At 48.1% G+C, this 21537-nt stretch overlaps 1 protein-coding gene and 1 long non-coding RNA gene across 2 annotated transcripts; one reads left to right on the top strand and one right to left on the bottom strand.

Moving 5' to 3' along the window:
- Window positions 1–1098: 1098 nt before the first annotated feature.
- On the bottom strand, window positions 1099–7573 carry LOC125752198 (uncharacterized). Its single transcript, XR_007401090.1, has 2 exons — window positions 2526–7573; window positions 1099–2223 (listed from the first exon to the last, which is right to left on the bottom strand). It is a non-coding gene; the product is annotated as an uncharacterized LOC125752198 (long non-coding RNA).
- LOC112641426 (ubiquinol-cytochrome-c reductase complex assembly factor 2) lies at window positions 7570–21462 on the top strand. Its single transcript, XM_025418459.3, has 4 exons — window positions 7570–8150; window positions 17693–17767; window positions 18563–18632; window positions 21283–21462. The coding sequence occupies exons 1-4, from the start codon at window positions 8013–8015 to the stop codon at window positions 21408–21410; spliced, it is 411 nt and encodes a 136-aa protein (XP_025274244.1). The 5' UTR covers window positions 7570–8012; the 3' UTR covers window positions 21411–21462.
- The last annotated feature ends 75 nt before the right edge of the window (window positions 21463–21537 follow it).

Genomic DNA, 21537 nt, shown 5'->3' with positions numbered 1-21537 from the left:
TTATTTGGTGTGCCTTATTACCCTTTCTGTTTGTTTATTCTGATCACCACACTGTATGGCAGTTCCAATTTATGGGCGACTAGTGTGTACAGCAAGAACAGTTCCCTGGAAAAAAAAAAAAAAGAAAGAAAGAACAGTTCACTGATTTCCTACAATCCTTTGGGGATCCTGGGTGGAAAACGGTAGCTAATCAAGTATTTCCATGTATCTACAAGGCAGGTACCAGACCTCATAAGTGGTCCTTTTATCTGAACTTTCTATAACATAGAGTTAAATAATTTTTGTATTCTCGTGGCTAATTACCATCAACCTTCCAAAATCCACACTTAAGGAAAGAGTGGCTTGGATTAAAAAATTTTGTTTGTTTAATTTTAGGATATATTATATGGATTTCAAAGCAAGTTATTAACTTCCTTAAGTATGTGTGGCTGAGGTAACATTGTGATTAATTTGCATGCTCTGCACTCATGATGGGAGAACTGAGACAAAGTATGTTGGGTGGCAAAAAGAAGTCAACCAAAAACTAAATATTTGTTAAAGACAAAATGGAGCCCTAAATACTGCCTTTTCTAGGGCGATTCCTTGCTTAAAAATCTGGTTCAATCAAATCTGGAGCTCCCTGCCTTAGCTTCTGATTCCTGTCCCTGTTCTCAGCCCTGGGTATTGTGGGACCTGCCTGAAGATGGGGAGTGGGGGCGGTTAGCTAGAATATTAGTCTTTCAGGGCTGGCCATGCATGTCACTCTCCTGGCTCCTGTCCACGTGACCCTTTTTCCCTCAGCCAGTCCTTTATCCAACAGTGCCCTTCACAGGAGGCCTTCCCCCTCTGCCAAGCCCTCGAGGCCCAGACCAAATCCCACATACCCCTGAAGATGTCACCAACAAAGGTGGAGTTTGTTGCAAGGGGCAAAGCTGGCTACCAGTTTTAGACTGTGCTTCCCAGACTCAGAGGAGTCTGGGCTCAGAGGAGTCACCACTGTCTAGAAATGTGTACAAGGCTTTGCTAACCCAGCTGAAAGAGTCCACTTGAGCACTGAAAATCCAGGCATAAGGAGAAGATCAGAGAGATACGGGAAGAAGAGAAGATCGTCAGCATGAATGCATTTGATATCCAATGGCAGTTTACTTTAAAATGGCAAAAGAGGTGAGGGGGCCCGGAGTATCCAGTAACCATTAAGAGTACACTGAACTAAGGAGCTCTTCCCTGTTTTTGCTAAGCACTGAAGAAGATCCAGCTCTTGGGAGCATAGATTCTAGTATTCTAGGAGGCAAGAATAACACGTGTGAACTAACAACAAACCGCACAAAGAAGGTACCCAGTGATACAGAGGATTCATCTGTGTGGTGCAGATGATCAATCCTAAAGTTCACAGAGGTCAGCTCACAGCTAACACAGAAACACAAATCACAGAAACTGTTGGAGAGGGTGGGACTTCATTTAGGCCCTGAATGGTGATAAGAATGGGGAAGGAGCTGAGTGGAGAGAAGGAAAAGTCCAGCATGCTCATGAGTCTGAACAGACCAACCCATCCAGAATGGGGATTTTGTAGTTGGGAGTAGTAGAATGAAGAGGAAAGAAATGGAGTGAGCCCAGATAGTGGAGACACTTAAAAATCTGGCTGAGTAGCTCATTCATTTATGATTACATTATTCTGTCCTTTCCTTCCATTCATCCAACCAATAAATATTTCCCCAGTGCCTGGTATATACGGCACAGTGCTGAGACCTGTGCCAGAAACAAGGAAGTGTGTGAAGATCATGTCGTTATCCTTAAGAACCTTATAACGTAATGAAAAGGTGAATACCATCATGTGAAAATATCAGGGGTGCTTCAAACAAGGCCTGGGGACCATTTGCTCAGCCATGCAGACTATTATCAGGAGAGGAGAGGCAGGGAGAACTCACAGCCATGTGGGGAGTTCATGGAGGTGGTGTCTGAGCTGTGCCCTGAAAGGGAGGCAAGTCTCAGAGGTTATAAAGAAAGCAGGTATTATGAACAAGCACAGGGATAGGAAGCAAGCATTTTGCTCAGGAAATAGCAGGGTAGGTGTTGGCCACAGGGGTTGATGTGAAGAGGCACCAAGAGAGAATAAGATGGAAGTGAAGAAAACTCAGCACTTGAGGACCATCAAGGACCTCCAAACCTCCCGCCTCTTCTCTTGTCTGGAAGCGCCTCCTGGCTGGCCTCCCCTTCCCTGGACTGGGGAGTCTCTTCTTTTCTAAACTGAGAAATGCACAATTATTAGTCAGGGTGGGCCATTATAACAAACAATCCCCAAACAACAGTAGCTTAACATTACAATCAGGTTTAGTCAGCAGAGAGAGAGCCTCTCTGCTCCACACAGTCATCCAGGGACCTTCCTCAATCAACCAAAAGGTCTAAAAGTCAGACACAGAAAAGGCACACCCACATTCCAGACACAAGAACTAGCCCTGGGCTCAGATGCCAGCAGGCTGAGATGTACTTTAACTATGAGCCTAGAAAAGGAAATAGGTTCGAGGAGACCCCAGCAAATCTGTTATAACCTCTATAATCCTCCTGTCAGCAGTGGCCTGATGCAGATCCTTCGCCCGGCTGCATCCTCACACAGTGAGTATGAGCCCAGGGAGCTGGTAGACTTGCTTCACGTCTCCCGACCCCAGCTGCCCCCCAGGAACTTTCACTTGGTCCTCCAGACAGGTGACATAGAGGAGCAATCTGCTCCTGACCTCCCCACCAGGGAGGACTAGGACGGCCTGGGAGACAGTCACCCAGACCTGTCTCCTCCCTCTGGCGTTCCTGGTGTGATTGAAGAGGAAGCTAAAGAGCAGAATGTTATTATAGCTTTTCCATGACGCGATGTCATCAGGAAGCCCTGGGCCTCTGGGCAGCACGCTGGCAGTCCCATCATTCTTCCCCGCCGCATGGAGTCTTGTAGCCCATGCTGGAAAGGGCAGGAAGCAGTCTCCTAAAACAAATGGCAAGGCAAGACCACTCATCAGCAGCTCTGCAAAATGATCTAAGCTTCTGACTTTTGATTTACATCTGCATCCACAGTGGCCAAAAACATAAAACAGAAGATGAGGAAAGAACTAAAATGAAGGCATGGGTGCCAAGAACTAGAGGGACGGAGGGTGGGAGGGAGGGAAAGCAGCTCTGGGACAGTACCAAGTCGAGCACCAGCTGGGCAGGCTGACCTGCAGCCAGGTTAGGTCCTTTTCATTATAATGTAATTTCATTTCAGAACTTCTCCCTACTGTGACTAGGCTGCCCTGAAACGGCTAATCCAAGCAAGAAATCTAGAGATCCACTTGCTCCTGATGTGTCCTCCTACCTTTCTCCCTCAGACCTCTAGAGAGGAGTGTCTCATGGGGGCAGGTGTCTGGGTGGGAACAGGTAGGCGGGGATATCCCAGCTCCAGACTCTGATGTTGCCGGTTCTCTTCAGATTCATTTAGTGAGAGGTGACTCTCTGCCAGGGCCTGCTGTCCAATAGTGACTAGCGTTTTGCAGGGACCAAGAGTAGCAGGCCTATTCCCTGAAATGGGGGCCAGGGAAGGCCTCTCTCTGAGGTGACCTCAACTAGAGCAGAGTGAAGGGAGGCAGGGCCCAGGGCAGATGACAGATTTCCCACAGAGCCAAGGAACTGTGGGTACATTCACTGGGCTGTGCTTTAGGACACCACTAGCCTACCCCAGCACACCTTAAATACCTGTGAGTCTTCTTTTTAAGATTTTATTTATTTATTTATTCATGAGAGACACAGAGAGAGAGAGAGAGGCAGAGACACAGGCAGAGGGAGAAGCAGGCTCCATGCAGGGAGCCCGATGTGGGACCCCAGGATCATACCCTGGAGCCACCCAGGAGCCCCAACACCTGTGAATCTTAAAAAGCAGCTCACCTCCAGAGAAAGGCAGCAATATACCACCAGCCTGCCCCTTCTGGCTCACCTTTATGCAGGGGCATTAACTGACTAACCTCTTCCATGCAAGTCCAGACCACTTTTTATGGTAACATATCTAGGTATTGTAGCCAATTGTTTCCTCCAGTTGAAAGAGTTGAAAGAAGAAAAATCAGGCAACTATGCTCCACAATACAGCTAAGTGTTTAATTCGTTTTTAATGTTTACATTATTAACACCAGCATTACAAAACGATATTTTTACTTTCAAGCGATTTAAATGTGCAATTTGGTGTCTCAATTACCAGGATCATTATAATTTGAAAAACTGAAGCAGTGCTTACTTTCTCCCCTCCCCTCCCCTCCCCTCCCCTCCCATGGTGTCTGTTTCTATAAAAAGCAACCAGGATTCCATAGAGCCCAAATACCCATTCCAAATGGGTCGGGAGGTACAGCTCTGGGAGGGAGTTTTCAAGGAGCCAGGGGCATTCACTGTGGAATGAGTGACAGTCAGCAGGTGGGTGTTAAAATGGTCATAACTCCCTGAGGACTGGAACTGCCAAGTCCCATTCCAGGCAAGGCTTATTAATGTGTCCAGAATGGCGCTGGGTGACTGACAAGCCAATGGGCCCAGACTCTGGCTCTGACCACCCACAGGCATCAGAAGGTGGGGGTCACAGGTAAAACAAGGCTGGAGGGCCCTAGAGCCCCCTGGGAACCTGTCACGTGTCCCAAAAGACACCATGTATGCAGTTCATGATAACACCGAAGGGGCCTCCTGACAGGGGGTGAGTGTGTAGGCTCTGGACTCAGTCAGCCAGGGTTCAAGTCCAGGTTCTGCCACTTACCAGCTGGTGACCTTGGCAAGTTCTCATCCTCTCTGTACTGTCTCCACCTCTGTACAATTGGAACAATAACAGTACTTGTCTCTGAGAGCCATCATGAACACTAAATGAGCCACTACTGTATGAGGCATTAGGACAGTGCCAAACACAGAGCAAATACCCAGAGAAGGGTTACTTTATCATTATAATTCCCATTTTAAGATGAAGAACTAAAGTTCAGAGAGATTAGGGCCGCCTGGATAGCCCAGCGGTTTAGCGCCGCCTTCAGCCCAGGGCCTGATCCTTGAGACCCAGGATCAAGTCCCACATCAGACTCCCTGCATGGAGCCTGCTTCTCCCTCTGCCTGTGTCTCTGCCTCTGTGTGTGTGTGTGTGTGTGTGTGTATGTCTCATGAATAAATAAATAAAATCTTTAAAAAAATAAAATAAAATAAAATAAAATAAAGCTCAGAGAGATTAAATAGCCCACTCAAAGCTGGCTGCCCTGAAGGCTTCTGCTGCCCCCATGCTAGGAAGCCACTCAGGTCTCTCTCATACACAGCCCTCCCCTAGACCACTCAGACCCACCCTGGCCCCAATCACTGTGCACCCAGCACCCTGCCTCAAATCTTATCTTGTTCACTTGCTAAACGACTTAACACATACAAAGTACTATTAGTATTGTTATCATAGTTCTGGGCAGCCCCGATGGCCCAGCAGTTTGGCGCTGCCTTCAGCCCAGGTTATGATCCTGGAGACCTGGGATCGAGTCCCGCGTTGGGCTCCCTGCATGGAGCCTGCTTCTCCTTCTGCCTGTGTCTCTGCCTCTCTCTCTCTCGGTGTCTTTCATGAATCAATAAATAAAATCTTTAAAAAAAAGTACTATTATTATTGTTATCATAGTTCTGTTCAGTTGTTGTCCATCTCCACCTACTTAAATATAAAACTCACAGGATCAGGCCCTCGCCTGTCTCGTCTACCATGGGGGAGGAGCCCAGGGCTGCTTCATGGGTGTGTGACCTGTGTGGTCACACAGAGCCCTGAGTGCCCAAAAGCCCCATACTGGTTTAACGCTTGGCTGTTACTGTCTTGAAATTCTTTCTTTCTTTCTTTCTTTTTTTTTTTTTGTAAGATTTTATTTATTTACTTGAGAAAGAGAGAAAGGGCATGAGCACAAGCCGGGGGGAGAAGCAGGCTCCCCACTGATCAGGGAGCCCGATGTGGGGTGCAATCCCAGGACCCTGAGATCATGATCTGAGCCCAGGCAGACACTTAACCCACTGAGCCACCCAGACGCCCTGTCTTGAAATTCTTAATAATATTTTAACAAGGAATTTTATATTTTCACCTCATCCTGGGCCTCCACAGATTACATAGATAGTTCTGAATGAATGAATGAATGAATGAATGAATGAATCAATGAGCAAGCCCACATTCCAACTCGGGTCTATAAGACGCCAAGGCCTCACTACTGAATCACCAAAACAAACAAGCCTCCAGCGGGTGAGAGAGGTGGGCAGGGCAGTCTGAACCAGGGACAACCACAACCCTTCTAGAAGACATTGTGCTAGGGAAAGGAGAGCCTGAGAAGGAGTTCCAGTTGTTCTGGAACTCAACTGTCTAGTTGTTCTCAACCTCTCAATCCACTTGTGCCTCAAGCGGAGTGAAAACTATTTGTTGCCACCTAATGCTACTCTTCCACTCACTGAAGACAGAGGGACCTCAGGCCCTGCCTCCTAGGGACTCTGTCAGCCAGCCAGGTGGTCTTCACAGCTGTGGTCAGGCCTCAGGCAGAATGACAAGACCTCTAGGTACCCAGCACAGCCCTAGGCACCCAGAACTTGACAGTAAACAGATATAATCCTTGACCTTTAGGCCTCATGGCAGCCATCAAAACTATGTGGCTATAAATACAGCTGATGAGGAGGATAGGGCTGGGAGGTACTGCTGGACTGGGAATGAGGTGGGGGTGCCCGTGAAAGCTTCATTTTCCACTCCTGAGCTCTCCTAGCCTCAGGTAGGCCCTCCCTGAACTCACTTACCTCAAGTGGGCAGTGCACACCCCAGGTCCCCAGAGGTTCTCATTCAATAGGTCTTTACTCTTAAGACCTTCAGAACAGTTCAAAGCTGACTCATTCCTGTTAAAACTACCCACTGATCTTTCCTCAAATTAAACCCCTCCCTCTCATTCCTGCCCCAGGCCTGGCTCTTGCTGCTCAGCAACCTCTTGTTCCCACTTATTCAAACCCTAACCGTCCTTCAAGGTTCAGCCCAAATGCCATCTCCTCCAGAAGCCACCTCTGATCTTTCTCCCCTTACTCCCCTGACAGCCAGAAGTAGCATTTCTTCCTCCAAACTCCGCAGCATTGCCTAACACTTCAATCAAAGCCCCTGTCACTTTGAACCTGTGTTTGGGTTGTGTGTTCACTACTCAACAGTCTACCCCTTGAAGGCAAGAGTCTCCTGAATTTACCTTTATATAGAAGGAGGGTGAGAAGGAAGAGGCCTGGGGGAGGCGAGTGTTGCATGCAGGGGATGGTCCTGGCTAAATGCAGACAGTGAAAACAAGAGCCTGGCTCAGCAAAGCTGGGCTGCGGATTTCTTAAGGGAACTGGTGGGGGTAGCTTGAAAAGAAAAATGATGACATTCCACATGATGCTGCAGCTGGAGATGTATAAGAAAAGACTTCGTGAAACAAGTTTCCCAGGCTGAATCAACCCAGCTGACTTTGCTCAAGCTGGCAAATCTGCGCCTCCCAGGGACACGTGCCCGATGGGGGGTTGGGGGGGGGACTCCGAAAGGGGTACCAACAGGGGCTGGGGAAAGAGGAACGAGAGCTGCGGAGCAGTGCCAAGTCGTAGTGACAAGCACAGGAGCTGCAGAGGGGAGCAGCGGAGGCGAACAACAACTCGAGCATGCTACGGGATGAAGTCCACACACATCTTCATCGAATAACAATCTGCATTTACATGCAAATATATTCGTTTATGCAAATCAGCAGAGGTCTCGGAGGAAGTTTTTTTTAGACTGTGCAGTCACTGAAAAGAGAAGCAAACCTGTCCCTGGGGGTGCTCCGCGTCTCACCCGCCCCTGGGAGCGGGGCCAGTTCGAGGACGAGCACTGAACCAGCTCCACCGCAGAGACAGGAGAACAGCGCCGCCATCCGGAGAGCCCCGGAGCGCCCGCGAAGTCGCGCATGCTCGTTCCTCCCTCCCGCCCCGCCTCCTCAGGAAGCCGGAGAGCCTAAGCGCGCAAGCGCCACCTATTGCGCGGGCTCCTCCCTCAGGGGCGGAGGCAGGCGGGGCCCAAGATGGCGGCCAGCCGCTACCGGCGTTTCCTTAAGCTCTGTGAGGAATGGCCAGTGGACGAGAGCAAACGGGGCCGGGACTTGGGCACTTACCTGCGGCAGCGGGTAGCACAGGCCTTTCGGGAGGGAGAGAACACCCAGGTGACCGGACTGTGGGGTCCGCCCGCAGCGGGGCGGCGGTTGGGGCGAGGGGCGGGAAGGACGAGGCGCGGGCGGGGCCTACGAGCGGAGAGCGGCGGGGTCGGCGCATGCGCGCGCCTTCCTCCCTGGCCGCACGTGCGCGCGGACCCCCCGCCCCGGAACTGCGGAGGGCGGCGACCCAGCTTTGTTACTCAGCGCTCTCGTCTGGCTGCCCTTGGAATTCCTGAAGAAGCTCTTTAAAAATCTAGATGTCCGGAACCATTCAGCCTTCGGGAATCAGAGCCCCTGGGGGCGGGGCTTTGGTCTCTATTTTTTAACTTTCACCAGATGATTCAGGGTGCAGCCTGGGTCGAGACGCACAGCGGTCGCAGGTGGCGACGGTCACAGGCCTCTAGCTTCCCCGACACGGTGCTTTCCTGGCAGTGTTGTGCAGTGACCGAGCTAAACCTCAAGGACCTCTGCAGGGCCCCAGCTAAGCCCGTGTGTGCTCCCTGCGCCCCGGTGAGCCCGGTGCGGCAGGTTCGGGACCTCAGCCCCTGTCCCTGTGTGCGTAGCCGACCTGCGTTCTTGCTCTCCTCCAGGTTGGTGCTACAGCGGCTCTGGGCCTCATTCATACACAGCACATACTCACTGAGCACCCACCGAGTGCTGGGAACTGTGCTAGGTGCTGGGAGACAGACAAGCGCCTGTTCGCCTGAAGTTGAAGTTTACATTCTCCTCTGGGACACAGTAAGCAAGTGGACATAGGTCAGTCCAGATCAATACCGTGCTGGCAAAGCAGAATAGCATGATCAAAGGGTAGTACTAATTGAGGTAGAGAAGGCCTCGCTCAGGAGGTGACACAGAGATGAGACGCGAGGGAAGAGGACGAGCTGACTGTATACTTGGTCGGAAGGGCATTCCACCCAGAGGTCCTAGGTAGGAAGCACACTGGCCTGATAAGGAACAAAAAGGAAGGTTTTTTCGTTTACTAAGAGTTGAAATCATAGGACAAGAGCCAGGCGCAGTGCGGTCTTCTAGGCTCTGGTTAGGAGTTGGATTTTATCATAAGGCCAGCAAGAAGCCACCGAGAAGGGGTTGTGAAGACTAACGCGACCTAATTTATTTGTTTTAAAAAAATCATCTTGGTTGCGGGTGGTGAATGGATTATGGGGGCAAGGAGAGAAACAAGGAGGCTAGAGAAAAGGCTATTCTGGCAAGAAAGAATAACACCAGATGTTTTTTTGGCCTGAGCAACCAGGTGGGAGGAGGTGCCGTTTACTGAGATGGGAAAGACTAGATGAGGAGCAGGTAGGGTATGGGAAGAACATCTTGAATTCAGTGTGAGACATTAAATTCAAGATGCCAAGTGGACTTACCTCCCAAGTGGAAATGTCAAGTAGACAGTGGGATATTTGAGCCTGGGGCTCAGGCAAGAGGTCAGAGATAGGAAATGTGATAAACACAGGACCTGAAGAAAGGACTTTTTGCCAGACTTGGCCACAACAAAGCAGGAACATGGTTTGGTTTGGTTTGGTTTGGTTTGGTTTTGCAACTTAGCCCAACAAAGAGCCAAGCCAGCCCATCTCAAGGAGTTAGAACATGCCCAGTGGCATCAGTGAAACCAGATTCCAGATTGGGTGGAGGGCATGGATGAAGGGTCTGGCTTAGAGCTTGGTGGGGGCACTCGGCCAACACATCTTTTACAAGGGTCTTCACTGGCCCAACATATAAAGATCTTGAAGGCAAGAATTCTATCTCATCCCAGCTCTGCAAACACCCTAGACTTCGTAGGGCACTGCTCCCTACATATTTTTAGTGTGAGCCTCCTGAGAGTAGAGAAGGTGCTGTTTATCTCCCACCCCCCCGCCCCTGCCCAGTCTAGCATAGTTCTTGGTGCATAAAAGACAATCCGTAAATATCTGGATAGATTTTTAAGGATTTTTAAATTTATCTATTCATGAGAGACACAGAGAGGCAGAGACATAGAGGGAGAAGCAGGCCCTCTGTAGGGAGCCTGATGTGGACATGATCCCCAGATCTGGAATCACGCCCTGAGCCAAAGGCAGATGCTCAACCGCTGAGCCACCCAGGCGTCCCTAGATGAATAGATTAAATAAATGATCTGTTATGGCTCATGAGACAAAAATCATTTGAATGTAGTTGCAGGTGTGGTAGCATTAGATGGAGAGAAGCAGTGAAGAGTGAGAAGGAATATTTCTGTGTCCTGATGGTGAGAATTAATTTGAGAGCTTGAGTGTGTGGGGAACCTCAGGAACTCTAGAAGAGGGACAGTCTGCTCCTTACCGTCAAGAAATTTTATAGTCAGGTAGACATGCAATTTAATTTACTGAAATTCAAGTGGTGAAAGCAGCCAGCAGAAAAGCTGACAGTGGTTGGGCCCTTGGGGAGGTGAGAGAGTGTGACTTGACTTAGTGTAAGGGGATCCAGGAAAGGAGGGTAGAGCTTTCTCTTTTGGAGTTGTCATCCTTTGTCATCAGCTGGGGAAATAGTTCTAATCAGTTGAAGGCCCACACAGATTTGAGTCATGGTTTTAGATGCAAGTCCTGGCTCTGTTGATGGTTCTGGAGCCACTGATGAATGTATCCCTAGTAGAGCAAACCAACATATCATGATGGCAGCAAGCACATTACTCAGGACCACTGTCATGGTACCTCATCCTAATGTCACCTGAGAATACTTCTGGGCTTAGTAAATCTTGGTGATATTTTTTAGAGGGAGCAGCCCTCTTGCCAGAATTGAGAACATCACTGTGAGTCACTCCCACTGACACCCCCGGATCATTTATAAACCTTGAGAAAGAAAGGTGGTTCTGGTGGACTCCTCATTAAGCTGGCAGCAAGCAGCAGGCATTAGACCAGTTGGCTGATGGTTAGGGAACTCGCCCTTGGTTGTGCCAGTTGCCAGAAAGACCAGACCAGAGGGGGAGCCTCCTTGTTCCCGTAGAGGAGAGGGACAGGCAGTTCTCTCCGCCTCTTGGCTTCCTGCATCTGAACAGTAACACTGCACACGTGTTCCGTATGCTTTTGCATGCATATTCTCATTTAAATTAATCCTTAGTGCAGCTGAGTAAGTTGGCCATCACTTACTCCCATTTTACAGACAAGGAAACAAAATCAGAAACCGAAACCAGCTTACTCAGGGTCCGCTGGGAGTAAGTGGCAAGCCAAGTAAGCAACACCTGGTCCTGATTTGGCGTTGCCTCCTTGGTGCCAGATCTTTCCTCAGCTGCCATTTCTCCAAGTGGTTTCTTGCTAGAAAGTCCTCTTGATCCATGAACCCCAAGCTACTCCTTTTCCCTCCTGTACAAACCTTTCTGAACCAATGACAGTTTTGCTGAAAGCAAATATCACCCTGTGTTTACCCACCCGCTTTTCTTTGCCCCAGCCGCGACCTCCCGTAGTACAAATAGGAAGAAAGATGACTCTCAGGTAGGACACCAGTGCAGAAGGGCCAGACTCCCTAGAAAGCAAATCAGTCTTTCAGACTTGAAAGCAGAATACAAAAACCACCGCCTCCCATTTATTCCACTTGAGATTGCCCTTTGGGGAGTCTCACGGTCCACCCAGAACCCACCAAGAGGGAAGTGATGGTGGGAAGCAGGAACACACTTAACACCTCTTACACCCTCTGTCCTTTTGTGCGGTATTTTGAAAGTTAATGGTTATGGGTTTTGCCCCCCTTTGAATACAGTTTCTTCAAGAAAACAGGTCCCCTGCAGCACCAGGAGCTTTAATAAATAGAATCACAACGTGGGGGAAGGTGGCAAAACAACTCTAATTGTTAGCTTAAGTACAGGGAAAGGGGCTAGTCCTTCTAATGAGTTCCCTAGGTGCACAAGCAACCGCCTGAAAGATTCTTGACTGCGCACCAGCCAGAGAATTCTTGCATTATAGCCAGGGTTAAATCATACCAATCTCATTGGAAAAAAGTTGAACTGTATCTTGGGTTTGCAGTGATGTAAATGATGTTTCCAGTTCTCTGGGGGAGTATGTGAAGATTGTATATAATCCTGTTGTCTCGGTCATCCAGCAGAGCCCTGGTCCTTGGCCTTCCTCAGTGTGGCAAGGAGCTAGCCCCACAACTGCCTGGCCTGTGCCAGCGGCGGTGATACCATCTCAGCAGTGCCCACCCCCACATGTGGGCCTAAGGATGGCCTAAGGATAGATCATGCTATTTTTAGCTATAATATTGAACCCACTGCAAAACAGGAGTTGTGAGGAGAGTCTTCTGAGAGGGAATGCAGACGACTCCATCTTTTCTCTTCCCCGAGTTCCAGGTGGAGCCAGAGAGAGTTAAGGTAGTGTTTAGACCAAGGGATGTGAGTTTCTGTGCTTGTTTAGAGATGTACGTGCTCTTCCTCCTAGAGGGATAAATTATTGATCACTTTCAGTGGGTGTGCACTTTGCACAGAGCTCTCTGGGTCTGCCTCTGCCTCCTGGACAAGTGGCAGGCAGGTTTGTGAGGCCTTCACTGTCCTCTGATCTTTGGTGCCAGCCTGTGTTTTGCCCCTCACCACACCCCAGCATGTGCCCTGGCCTCTCCTTGCCTCCCAGATTGGCCAGCATAGAAGTGGTTCTTAACCCTTGAGAATATAGTGCTCTGAAGACACCATCCCCCCAAACACACAAGGCTTGCCAAGACTTGCTGCCTTCCCATGCCCTCGAAGCACTCCTTGGCTCGCTTAAGACCCTGCTTTACCTAAAACACCTTTGTCCTCTGCTTTTTCATGGGTTCTCCCAGCCACATCCAGCTCCAGCCTTGCCACTGTACTCCTCTCCTCGGTGTGGTACTCTGGCTCCCCCTCACTCTGTGAACTGTCACGGCAGTGGAACCAGACCCCTGCCATACCTGCCCTGTTAGTCAAGCCTGGTGACTCCCACCCCTGATTTTCTGTGTCTCTAGCACTCAATCACACGCTGCCCCAGGGCCATGTTCGGTTTTTAATGCGTGCATTCCTTGTCTCTTCAGCTTGATTGCCAGTTTCTCCAAGGCCGAGGCCCAGTCTTTACGTCCTCTCACAGCCCCTAGCAGAGCAGTCTGCATAGTAGGTGCTCAAGAAATAGATTTGCAATTGAATTGAAGGGAAGAGGCTCCAGAAGTTCATTACCCAGCCGTGAAAACCTTTTTTCATAGATCCTCCTGGCCCGAATCCAGCTCTACCTTAATTAGCAAAGCAATTTGCAACACCCTTTTCCAAAAGTGCTTATGCGTCCCTTTGTGTGACTAGAATCAGGGCCGCTGTGTGTACCAATTGCAGTCACCACCCAAAATTCAATTTTGAAAATGGAAATCATTGCCTGCGGCCCTGATGTAGATTTGTATGTATAAAAGTTTAATATGGTAAAGAGAAATTTTCTGACAACTGAGTAGGGGAAATGCAAAAGGAGCAAAAATAGAGCCATAAAGGACACTATGTCAGTTGAACATCTATTTTATTCACATTTAAGGAGCAGAGCTGAATTTTTCATAATGTCCCACTGCTGCCTTTTTTCAAACCCAGAGCTGCTATTAGTCCTAAAATGTCCATAATCTCATTAGGTGTGAATGCAAAATCAGGTAATTTAAAGCTTGTATATAAGAATACTTCTAAAAGTGCACAGTACATTTCATCAGGAAAACTGTATATTTCAAAATTCAGAAACGTTTGTGCCAGAGTCTGAATAAAGTGTAGGATGTAGGAGTGTGGCAAGGTTTCTGGAATTAGATAGATATTTCTATTGATACCTTTTTAAGTGGTAAACGAGACTGTTTTCATTGCTGAACTTGGGGTTGGATGTGCCCAGGACCCAGAATTGGCCATGGCTGTTCTGCCCTTTGGCAGTAACAAGTGGCTAGAAGTTGGCATGCGTGGTTCTCATCACCTCCATCAAGCTGTGCTTACAGCCTCATACAGACACCTTCTGACCTCAAATAAGAAGTTGGGTGATTTTTTGGTGATTGGTTATTGTTAGGCATTTGGTTCCTTCTTGGATTGTCAATGGAGCATCAGGCATCATGTAAGATATCTAGGAGGCTGTGTCGTTAATACTAAAAGGAAGGAAGAGGACACCTGCTCACCCTTTTGAGGGTATAGTAGGTAGCTGAGCTGAGTAGACCCATGGTAAATTCTCACTGTTAGAGAAGTCAAAGGAGAAGCAGGAGGGGAATTTGCATGGGCAAGATTTCTAAGGGCGAGGAACTGGTCAGATTGGGGGTTTGATCAAGAAACGTTGTTTTGCTGGCCTGACAGCAGTGATGGGAGCCCAGCAGAGCTGTGAGGAGGGCAAATCCCAGGTGTGAATGCCTTTCCTAAGACCTCGGTTGGGAAGGTGGTCAGATGGTGGTAGAGGGGGAAGGTCCAGACAAACAACCCATTGAGTAAGAAAGGTGCCACAGTTGACTGCTTATTTGGCAGAGACCCAAGGATCAGAGTTTCATCCCCACCGAGCTGACTGGGGTGCCTGGTGGCCGCAGGGACCACCAACAGGGTCAGACCCAACTGGGTCAGAGCCGGTGGCATGATCAGATGGGGCAGTTATCCACACCTTTGTTACTTCTATGCCTAGCCACAGCCCGGTGGTCACACCAGCAACACTGATCCACCCAGAATTATCTCATTGCCTCTTCCCTGGGCGTGTGCTTTAACTGGCCCTGTGCCTGGAGAGCCCCCACTTCCCTCTGGTAGCTGCTGCTCATCCTCAGCCATGACCCTCTGGCTGGCAGGTCTACTCTGGCCAGTGGCCACAGCACCCCTCATTCGCCTGCCCCAGAATCACCTGTCTCCAGGGTTGTCCTGAATGGTTCTACTCTTTCCCCTCATAGTCTGTGAGGTGGAGGCCTGCTACAACTGTTGACTACCAATAATACTAAGAAAAGCGAATCACTCATATTTATAGTGTTCTGGGCCCCAACTTCAGAGCAGTCCAGGCATTACCTCATTTTTTCCTCGCACTGCCCTCAGAAATAGGGACTATTATTATCTATTCTTTTAAAAGAAAGGTTAAGTTGGCAGGTGTGCTTCAAAAATATCGGTGCCTGAAAGACAAAGAAAGGCTGGCGAATTGTCCCAGCTGAAAGGAGAAAGATGTACGATAGATAAATGCCATGGGTGATGCCAGGCCAACAGAATATTTTTTTTCCTATAAGGATTATTACTGAGACAATTGACAGAATTGGAATATGGATGATGAACCAGATAAAAGTGTTGCATCAATGTCAGGTGTCCTGAATTTGATCACTGAACCATCGTTATATAAGAGAATGCCCTTGTTCTTAGGAAACATCCTGAAATATTATGGCATGAAGGAGCATCACGCTTCAACTTTCAAATGGATCAGAAGGGAAAATATGTATATAGAGATGGAGTGTGATAAAGCAAATGTGGCAGTTTTTTTCTAAAGTGTGGGGGATAGGGGGAGAGTGTGATTTGCCCAGCATCCAGTATCTGATAGGTGAAAGAGTCAAGATTCCAGGCCAGGCAGTGCAACTCCACTGCTCTTCATAGCCATGGAGACCTGCACATACCTGCAGGCCGAGCACGCTGCAGGTTCTGGATGCATGATTTAAAAAAAAAAAATTTTTTTTTTAAGATTATTTATTTATTTATTTATTTATTTATTTATTTGAGAGAGGAAGGATGTGTACAAGTGGGGGGAAGGGACAGATGGAAGGGGAGAGCAGACTCCCTGCCGAGCAGGGAACCTGATGCAGGGCTCAATCCTAGGACCCTGAGATAGATCATGACCTGAGCTGAAGGCAGATGCTTAACCAACTGCGCCACCCAGGTGCCCGTGATTTTTAAATTTGTAAGTGAACTCGTTTACACAAGAATAAAAGCCACAAGCAGAAGATAAAAATGCTTGATTTTCTTTTGATAACCGACGTGATATTTAAACCTTGATGCTGGCATTCTTCTCTTTTTCCTTTTGTGTCTCGTACCCTGTTCTCCTAGCTTCCGTGTTAGCTCGCAGTTTTGCATGCTCTGCTGAAACCATAATGTTCAAAATGCTTTCCTCCAAAGTGCCAGCTGCAGAATTCTGTTCCAACTGGACATCCCCCCACACATCCCACCCCACCCACACCCCACTCTCCAGAAAAGCTGTCCTGCAGGGGTCAGAACCCAGTCCTGGTCTCATATTTTTCCATCCATTCTTTCTGTTTAGTCCACAGCACCAGTCCACCCAAGTAATGCCTTTGTTATTCAGCGAACACTGGCTACCTCCTCAGCCCAGAATCCTCTCTTTTCTGATGTGGCTACCTGAACAATCTCGTGATGAGTGGCCTGAACCCAGGGATGGATCAAGTGAAACTACATGACAGATTGTCTTTTTTTGTTGGCTCTGAAGTGGGGAACCTCATTTGACACATGCACAGAGGCAGAAGCAGAACTGCCTTATTAAAACACTTAACTGCTGACTTATTTATGCTTTGCCTTCTTCAAGAAAGGATTTAAGTTGGAAAATCCATCATTTGAATTCTGGGGAAAAACATAAAAGAGAAAGGGTTTTGTTTTGTTTTTTTCTGGGGAGCTTTCAGAATTCTTGGCAGAATCATGTAAGGAATAGTAGGTAAATAATAGCAAGGGCAGAAGGAAGGGATAACTAAAAAGAGAGATGAACAGGGAAAAACCACCTCACATCTGTGTGTGTCCACCTTTCCTGCAATTTCCAGCAGGGGCACCAGGTTATCTCTTGGTTTTCTCCTCCTCTACTCTCACGGCATCAGTGTTCAGGGCCTCTCCTTTCTAGCAGGACCTAATTGGACTCTCCTCTGGATTCTCCTCAGTTCACCTATCTGATCTTAAACCACGGCCTTCGTCATGTTTCTTTCCTTGTAAAATTGCAATGGCTCACCACAGATGAAAGCTCAATTTATTTTGCCTTTCATAAAAAAATATTTAATACATTTTGTATTGAAGGTTTAACTCAAAAAGCTCTTGCTCTTTCTCCCACCCAGGCTCTTACCTACACATCAGGCCCTCAGCCAGACTGGTCTAAAGCTGAGATAGTATCCATGCCTCCGCTTGCTCATACCCTCCCTCCACCAGGAGGGTCTGCACTCTCCCTTCTGCTCCCCAACTCCTGTACATCCTTCAGAACCCAGCTTAGTGTCATTTGTGTCCTACACTGAGCACACGAATGCCCCCTCCGGTTTCTTGCAGCCCACACCGCCAAAAGGTTCACCCTCCTGATACTATATTTTCATTGTGGTGGCTTCCACTGCAGCCATTGTAGTAGTCCACAGGTCACAGCTGCTCAACTGTGAGTACCTGATGCAGGTGCTCAACTGATGTTTGTTTGCCAGTTGATTGATGGAGTTTTTCTGAAGGTTGGAGAGTTGATCTGGTGGAGCCATTATGAAAAGGTGATTTCTAATAGCTTTCTAATAACTGGAGCTGTAGGCCAAGTTTGCTCCCCACAGAGTGGAGAAGCTAGTGCTAAGCTGCAGGCCTGCTTCATTTGAATGCCTTTATGTAAGTGGGGTCCATCCTGGAAGTACAGACCCTCCTTGTGGGAGGCAGGGCTTGTTTGCTCACATGGGGGGGTTTCTTTGTTTTTCAGATTGCAGAACCTGAGGCCTGTGATCAGATGTATGAGAGCTTAGCAAGACTCCATTCAAACTATTACAAACACAAGGTGAGTGGGCCGGTCTTTTTTATAACCCCAGCCCTCCTACTGGAAAGGACCAGTGAGAGTAAGTGAAAATCTGATTCTGCGGTGCTTTGTAAAGAATTGGGGTTTTGCTACTTTCAAATGTAACCAGTAATTTCAACCAAACTAACAGAGGCACCTGGTAGAGGCTTTTAGGTCACCTAAATAAAAGCTATTTATAGTTTTGAACTAAAGCCATGTGTTTTATAGACCATTGTATGCTCAGGGTGTATCTGACAACTGTTGGACCATACCCATATTTTCCCATCTACTCTGATGGAGCTGGCATTTCCCCACACTGGTGATAAAGAGGGATGCTTCGGGAAAGTCCTGTCAGACAAAGCTGGGCTTTTCCTCAGCCCTGACATGATTACTGTCAAATTCCATTTAATGTGGTTTTCCCCGAGCTGGAGTATGTTGAGTAACTCCAGAGATATACACAGCCAAATGCCTAGCCTGCAGGGAAAAGGGATTTCTTCTAAATCCTCACAACTCAAAGTGGGGTCTGTGAGCAGCAGTGTGGGCATCCCTGGGGAGCTGGTTAGAAGTGCAGAATCGTGGGCCACACCCAGACACGAATCACACAGGCAGGATTCTTGGGTCCATTCAAGCAAGGCCAAGTCTTTGACCTCTAGGTGGCGCTGCTCTTCTAGCCAGTCTCTGGTTTGTAGAGGCCCACTGGTGAACCGTGCCAGGAGAGCAAGGCTTCTCCCGGTTCGTCAGGTCTCAGGTTGTGTGCAGAAGTAATCCCTCCTCTGTTCTCTCTCCCCATGTGACCAGTACCCTCGCCCCAGAGACACGAGCTTCAGTGGCCTGTCTGTGGAAGAGTACAAGCTGATCCTGTCCACAGGTACTGAAGCCCTGCTGCCCCTTTCTGGTTGGTTTGCAAATGATTCTTTGAGTTTGAGCAGCCAAGGGGAATTGTCTATTAAGACTGCTCTGCTTGATGGAAAGTCTTGTGGAATAGCCCAGAGGAAATTCTGAAGCTTCAGGGCATGCTTTTTGGCCATAGAATATGGAGAAGGTCAAAGACATTTATTTAAAAAAAGAAAATCCATCTTTAGAGCTTTTAAATTCAAGGCTGGGCAGCAAGGAACAGGGGAATACATATTTGCAAAATGGAAGTAGTTTAAATCAGGATGGAAGGAAAATAATTTTATTTTTATGGTCCTAAGGGAGCTTTATAAACAATGAGGGTTTTAATTAAAACAAAAAGGTATTCAATAAACTTGTACAGGGATATCGTCAAAGAGTTTTTTGACCCAGGGGACATGGTTTGTGGGTTAGATATGGGTTTAACTAGGTACATTTGGGAGTTGTTGACAGACCTCAATTAACAGGAAAGGAAATACCCTGCCTAGACATCCCCTCCTTACTTCCCCATCTCCATTGTCACCAAAGGAAGAGATGGGGGTAGTGACAGTTGGAGCCTGGGTTAAAGTAGGCAAGTTCTGGAAAATTACGATTTGTATTGCCAAGGCTAGCATATACAAAAATAGGCTAACCTTTTCTGGGAGGGCATAGCCCTGAAACATTTGCCTTCCGGTACTCTGGAAATTTCTCTTTCCTATTCCTTTGGCAGCTTTTTAGCAACTAAATTTTGGGGATTTGGCCTTCCAGAAAACGCTTACCCTCTGAACAGGTAAAACCTGGTGGTGTCAACTCTGATCCTCTTTTTGTTACAGTACTCTGGAAAACTGGGGTAAAGATATTTTGGCCAAGCAGAATTACTTTATCAACAATTTTCTAAAACACATACATAAATTTATTCCCATCTCTGGGCCCACATAACCACCTGCATTGATGCCCTGTGTCACTCTTGAGGGTCCCAAAGGGTTTGAACAAAGTTTGGGCTTGAAACTAGAATGGAAATAAGTTCCAGAATCCCGGCCTCCATCCCCTTTGTCAGGGCCTGGACCCCTCTGTGAGTTGGGGGGGGCAACAGACTCCCCACTATCACCCTGTGCTGCAGCTTATTTTGGCCAGGAGTTCAGCTCCAGGAAATTTGCTGATAATTTGTTTTCACGATAAGCCTCATATTTTGTTGTGACTATGTGGCATAGGCTTACTGATTATTTCCCTGACAAGGCAAGATTACACACCGTACAGTGTTTGAGGGCCTGGTGAGTCTGGGGCCCAAGTGTGTTCACCTGGGCTTGGGGTCATGGGCGCCTCTGAAAGAGGCCTCAGGGCTTACACATGGATGGGGCCCCTCAGCATCCCACTTTGTGCCCCTGAGGAAACCTGGACTTCTGGGAAGGTTTCAGGGTGGGATGTTGGGCTCCTGGCTGCAGTAGTGTATGTCCTAATTTAGTCAAGAGGCCACTGATGATAATCTAAGTTGCCTTTTTGTTCCTAAAAGCTATTCTTTTTTCTCTAGAAGTTCGGTTAACCCGTGAAAATCCAGGCTGAAATTTAAACAATACTGTGTGAAAATCTAAATTTAAAATACAGATAAAATTAGGTAGTGTAGAACTTTAGCCCTGGAGAGACTTTAGACTGCTGGTTCTCCACTGGTTGGGGGGTGGGGGGTATGACAAAACTGCCACATTGCCATGTGACAGTGTCTGGAGACATTTTTAGATGTCACAGCTAGGGGCCGGGTAGGGGGCTGCTACTGACATCTAGTGGGTAGAGGCCACGTTGCTGCTAAACATCCTGCGATGATCATGTCAGCCCCACAAGAAAGGATTGTCTGGCCCAAAAGGTAAGTAATGCTGAGACTGAGAGAGCTGGTTGTGGTGCCTATGGATTGTGAGTGTGTTTGCGTTTGTGGGGTCTTGCGGGCCAGCGTACTGCCACCTTCGTAGCTATGAAGCTGGCCACCTCTTCTTGAGTGCAGGCCGGGTGCCAACACATTCTTCTATTATTTCCTTCCGTCCACGACTTTTGAGGCAGGAGTTTCAATCTCCACCAGATGAGGAACCTGAGGCTAGCAGGGTTAAATCATTTGTTTCCCAGTGAGGAATTGATTGGTGGGGATCCCATCCCAGGTCTGTTCCCCCACACCCATCCCCACCCTGCTCCACCACTTCTGAGCTGTGCGACCTGAGCAAATTACCTCACCTCCCTCTGCCTCCATTTGCACATCTGCAAAGTGGAGACGGTTAGGTCTATGTGACACAGGCCAAGTTTTGAGTGAAAGCCTCTGGGCCCCTGGGCCTGCAGGATGTGTCACTGACATGGCAGTGCCATTTCTTTGCTGCTCCTGCAGAACCAGGCAGCAGGGGCCCCAGCTTAGATGGGGGCAGAGACTGGCCATCGAGAGGTACAGAGTGCTTCGCATGGTGCCTGCTATGCAAGTGATTCATACGAGCAGTGATTTTTCTCTTAGCCCATCTGATTTGCTTATCAGAACTTGGGGCCGCACTCCCTCTCTCGGGAACACACAGTGTGAAAATCAAGGTATATCTGGATGGCAAAAGCCTCTGGGGCCAATTGACATCACCGAATTGTAAAACGCAGTCTATTTATGTATTTATTGTCTTCCCCTATTACAGACACTTTGGAAGAGTTTAAGGAAATGAATAAAGGAATGTGGAAGAAACTGCAGGAGAAGTTTGCCCCCAGGAATACCGAGGAGAAGCAGAAGGCCTGGGCTCGGTCCTTGTCTCGCCCGCACACCTAAGTGTGGAGTCTTGTATCTTGCCATCATAAATAAAACTGTCCTGATTTCCCCATCCTCGCAGTTTGGGAATCTTATCCAGCCTTCACAAAAAGGAAGCCCCTGCGCCTCTAAAGGAAGCTTCTGCCTT

The sequence above is a fragment of the Canis lupus genome, chromosome 12 (genome assembly GCF_003254725.2).
Source record: "Canis lupus dingo isolate Sandy chromosome 12, ASM325472v2, whole genome shotgun sequence".
In the NCBI taxonomy this organism is placed as follows: Eukaryota; Metazoa; Chordata; class Mammalia; order Carnivora; family Canidae; genus Canis; species Canis lupus.
Note: the sequence above shows the minus strand (reverse complement) of the source record. Positions and strands in the feature narration are given on the sequence as shown.